Consider the following 4,970-nt stretch of genomic DNA (forward strand, 5'->3'; position numbering starts at 1 on the left):
TCGAATATATGCAAAAATCAAAAAATTTCCAGACATATGCAAAATAAGCTTTTTCAAGCAATTGCCTAGATTTGCCAGCCTTGGTTATTAGGCAAAGAACATAGTGACGCGATAAAGAGAGCGACAAGACATTATCGGATAAAATAGGCAAAAACAAACCTTTATTTTTCAGAAACGCAAAGAAAGCGGCAAATAGCATAGCGACAAAAATATCTTAAATTTTCGAATTCGCCGCGTAACACTCTCATCTTTAGTGATCGCATTTTTGGTACTTTAACAACTCTCAGTAAAATTCTGCACTTAATATTTAATAGGATATTTTAACCTCTCCTTAATAAACTTTTACAGAAAGGAGTCAAAGCGACCCATAAACAGCGGTGTTAAAGGGTTAAAAAAATGCACGAAAGAATTGCTCGCTAAATTTTACTATAGGTTTTTGAAGACAATACTTCGACACATGTACATTTTATCTTTTAATTCAAGTATATATTTAAAAAGATCCTCCTACACCAAATTTATATGAAGGCCTATAATATTTCTACATTACATCTTTGTAGCTCAAATGTTACTTCTTTACAACAAGCGGCATAGAAACCCATTACGGTTAAAGTTGAGAGTTTAAAATGTTCTACGAAAAAAATTGCTGTCTCAGTTTTACTATGTGTAGTAGATCCCTGTTGATAAGAATTATCTTTGATGTTACTTTTTACAAAAAACCACATGATATACTCGTAGAATTAAAATACATAAGTGTGACAAATAAGTGTAAACTTTAACCCACTGCAAAAAAAAAGTTGTGACGACTTGGCGCGTAGATGCTACTTAACATTCGTATATAATTTTGTTGAAGCCCTAAGACAAAGCCTAATTATTTCGCAGTGTTATTAAATATACTAATAAATATTCACAGATCATTACACATGTACAGATATACATACAAACCTGCATACATATTTAACATATGTATACTTATGTAAATACTTATCGATATTATTTACAATTAAATTTCTACAAAATTTTGATACATAAATACATATGTATACATAAATACATGTTAGTATACATATGCACACTAGTAATTTCCAATTGAACAAGTTTTTTGCCGAACTTTAATCTTGCGCTTTGTCAAATTCAGCAGCATTTAATAAGAAGTGATTTTCCAAGCGTCTGATTTTTTTTTAGTTTAAGTGGAAAAGTGATAATTTTGTTTATTTAAATAATAAATGAAAGATAGTGATTACTCTATCACAAAACCGTTTAAAATAGTGTTAATCTTTTGAATAAATGTGAGAAGTACGGGTTTGCTATTATTAATCAAGGGGAGGGACTCGTCTTCGCTTCCACACGAAATTTAAGCTGCGTGACAAACTAAACAAACGAAAGCAACACTTTTAATATTTCCAAAATCATAAATCGCTATTGTTATTATGCTGTAGTGCAGTGCTAGTATATTTCAGTTAACAGATGTACGTTTTTTATAATAATTAATTCATAAACACGCGCCCAAAAATTCAAAATCGGTGAAAGTGTTTACGTCAACACACCACACAAAACAAAAATTAAATTATATTCATTAATTAACATCTTTTGGTAAGCAATATTTGGGTAAGTTTTCTAATACATATTTAGCTATTCTACCGGTTTAGAAGTTTATGACGCTCTTATCTAAGCAAACTTCTATCAAGTAGAATTTTTAAATACTTTTATCTAATTTATTCAATGTAACTTAAACATGCAGTGGCTTTCTTTGGCATGGGAGACATATCTTTAACTTACAAATACTGATGTTTGAGTTAGGTTTTAATAGAAATGATTAAAAAAAATTCAATGTTTACAGCTGCAAATTTATTATATCGATGCCTGAGTAAAATATCAACCTATCTCGGCAGCCAGTTCGTAAACGCCCTATCACAAAAAAAACTTTTCAAGAACTCCCTACTTCAGAATTTTATTGAAAACACTCTATCTCATAATTTGGTTGAAGAATGCCCTCAGCTGCCGAGTAAAAAACGCCCTCTTTCAGCATATTTTCAATGTATTTTCAGGTGAGGTAGTAGGTTTTTGAACCGAATTCCGGAATAGGGCGTTCCCCAACCAAATTTGAAGATTGGGTGTTTTTCAATCAAATTCTGAAGTAGGGCATTCTTGAAAAGTTCTGTGAGATAGGGCGTTTTCGAACTGGCTGCTGAGATAGGTCGATCTTCCACTCAAGTGTCGATATGTAAATACATACATACATATAAAAGCAGGGCAATGTTAACATGTGCGGGCGCTCGATGGCCGCAGCGGATGTGGGACGCTATAGCGATTACTGGCTTCACGGTTGTGACGGATATTTTAGATGAAGATGAAATACGATTAGAGGTAACTACCTTAATTGCCACCCGACTGTCTACGTATAAGTTTACTTTTTAGTTGATTGCCATTTCGGTGGAGGCTAGCTCTGCTGCTATCCTCGTTGCGATAATCTCTGCTTGAAATATGCTGTACTGGTCAGATAACCTCACTGCCCACCTGACGTTCAGTTACCGGCAGTATATTTCGGCGCCCACTCCCGTTACAACATTAGTGCTGTTCATGAAAATGTTTTAGAATCTACGACTAGGTTTCATTCCCTTGCGCCAACTCTCCATCAATGCACTGTTCATTCCGCTCTTTGGAAAAACAAATGAGCATCAAATTCAGATTCAGCGACCCAAATTAGTCTGAAAAAATACAGATTAAAAAAGTCTGCTTCGTTAATTAAAAATCTGTGAAGTAGAATTATGTCCGTTTTTTCAAAATTTGATGCTGTCGGGGCACCTCTAAATAGACGATGAGGCAAATAATATTTTGCATCCTTATTTCTGGGCGAGAAAGGCAGATTTCTGCATGTCTTCTTAAGCTATTCAAAAAAAATTTAATTTCACGCGACTTGATTAAACAGTTTAGTTGCTGTATTTTTTTACTTCAGCTTTAATGCTCGGCGGCCGCTGCGGTGTATCGGTTAGCAGTGCACGCTACCATTCCGCAGGGCCTGGGTTCAATCCAACATCAAAAAATAAAAAAACAAAAAAGTTGTATTCTAATAGCGGTCGCCCCTCGGCAGGCAATGGCAAACCTCCGAGTGTATTTTGCCATGAACAACAGCTTCTCATAAAAAATACAATCGCCGTTCGGAGTCGGCGTAAAACTGTAGGTCCCTTCCCTTTGTGTGACTACAAAAAAGCACACGCCACAAATCGGAAGAGAAGCTCGGCCAAACCCTAACATATGTGTAAGCGCCAATCTATTATTATTCTAGTGCTTATCATTAGTATACGACACCCACATATTATCAAGTTTTGACTACTTTTTTTATTACTTACCCCAAATTTTAAGACCTAATTATGTTTGTCATCTTTTATATGTATCTTAGACACATAGAAAAAAAATAAAAGTAAATAACATCAACAAATAAAAGCATATTTAATTTTGCTCTTACAGAATATTTATTACGCGTTCATTTCCAACCAATTACGTCATGTGGACGGGAGGCTTCATTCTATTACTACTGGCCTTAACACTCCAGGTCATAGTCTGTGTAAAGCAGCGCAATTCAGAAACAGTATATCAGTGGAAACAGCTCGTCTATGGTTTCCCTACCGAGCAAGATCGACAAGAAGCACTAGCCAATGGTAATTTAGTACCAGCAAATGGAATACCAATCGATGTGGCGCCACACCAACAATGTATGTATATTTATTTACAAAGCAATTATTGAAAAAATATATTATGCTCTTTAGTGCAAAATTTAAAAAATATACATATATTGCTTTTCTCAACTTTAACAGCTCAAAAGGGTTCGCGTGTCTTCATCACAATTCCCCGATTTCAAACCGGCATCCCGTACACGCTGGCCACAGTGAGTGATAGTAATGAAGCTAATGGTCCGGTTCTGATACCATATCCTAACTATACTTGGCATAATGCCAATGGCGAAGATTGTAATAAAATCACTTCCGCATTTCGTGTGGCGGTAAGTTAAAGCATTGAGCACATATGTAGAGTGCCCAGATGCCTAAATAATTTTAATGTATGTCTTCTGCTTCGCTTAGATCACAGAGTGCAATCAGATGTTTGTTATTGATTCAGGCGTAATCGGAACTACTCAAAACTGTCCGCCACAGCTACTGATATTCGATCTAAATACAGATACTTTAGCGCATCGCTATCGCTTTGAAGGCAACATGTACGTGCCGGTGGCTTCACTACTCATCACTCCACTTGTTGTCGTGCACGATCCTCCACCGAAAGGCCGCTGCCAACGCCTGCATGTTTACATTGTAAGTATGTAAATGCTATGTATTACAAACTGCAAGCCAAAATTTCCGCTCACGCACTCTTACAGTGAGACCAGTTTTTCTTTTTTTGCTAGAGGCTGTGTTATGTATACTATATGTATCTTGGCATTGTCAGGCATACATAAAGTTCGACTTTGAAATATAGTCGCTTTCTTGAGTAGATTCCTTAAGTGACAAATTTCACGCACTGTCATGCAATGCTAAGTATGCATAACTGAATCATGCCTTCACACGCTCATGTTTTTCTTGTTTACATTAATATTTCATTCAAGGCTGATGTCACACATCACGGCCTGGTTATCTATGACTCGGAGTCGAATAGCGCCTGGCGTGCCGAGAATAAATTCATGTACCCAGATCCCGATTATGGCACGCACACGATTGCACGCGAAAGCTTCATTCTGATGGATGGCATGTTTGCTTTGGCCACGGATCACCGCCAACTCTACTTCCATCCGTTGGCCAGCAACAGCGAATATGCGGTGCCTTTGAGCGTCTTAAACAATCGTACAAATTGGGATGGCAACATGGAGGCAATGCAAAATGAATTCCGTATGGTGGGCAAACGTAGTAGTGAATGTGCTGCCGAAGCGATGGACAGTCAGCGGAATTTATATTGTGTCACATTCAATCCGATCAAGTTGATTA

The 4,970-nt window shown here is 36.7% G+C and overlaps 1 protein-coding gene across 1 annotated transcript in view; it reads left to right on the top strand.

Annotated features, from left to right (window-relative positions):
- Positions 1-4,970, top strand: part of LOC118738182 — an 8,749-nt gene that overhangs the window by 1,819 nt on the left and 1,960 nt on the right. Inside the window, exons 4-8 of the mRNA XM_036469106.1 lie at positions 2,954-3,020; positions 3,466-3,710; positions 3,813-3,997; positions 4,077-4,304; positions 4,595-4,962. Of these exons, the coding sequence (XP_036324999.1) occupies positions 2,954-3,020; positions 3,466-3,710; positions 3,813-3,997; positions 4,077-4,304; positions 4,595-4,962 (1,093 nt within the window). The remainder of the gene's footprint in view (positions 1-2,953; positions 3,021-3,465; positions 3,711-3,812; positions 3,998-4,076; positions 4,305-4,594; positions 4,963-4,970) is intronic.

The sequence above is a fragment of the Rhagoletis pomonella genome, unplaced genomic scaffold, assembly GCF_013731165.1.
Source record: "Rhagoletis pomonella isolate Grant_MI unplaced genomic scaffold, Rhpom_1.0 Rhpom_scaffold_00004, whole genome shotgun sequence".
In the NCBI taxonomy this organism is placed as follows: domain Eukaryota; kingdom Metazoa; phylum Arthropoda; class Insecta; order Diptera; family Tephritidae; genus Rhagoletis; species Rhagoletis pomonella.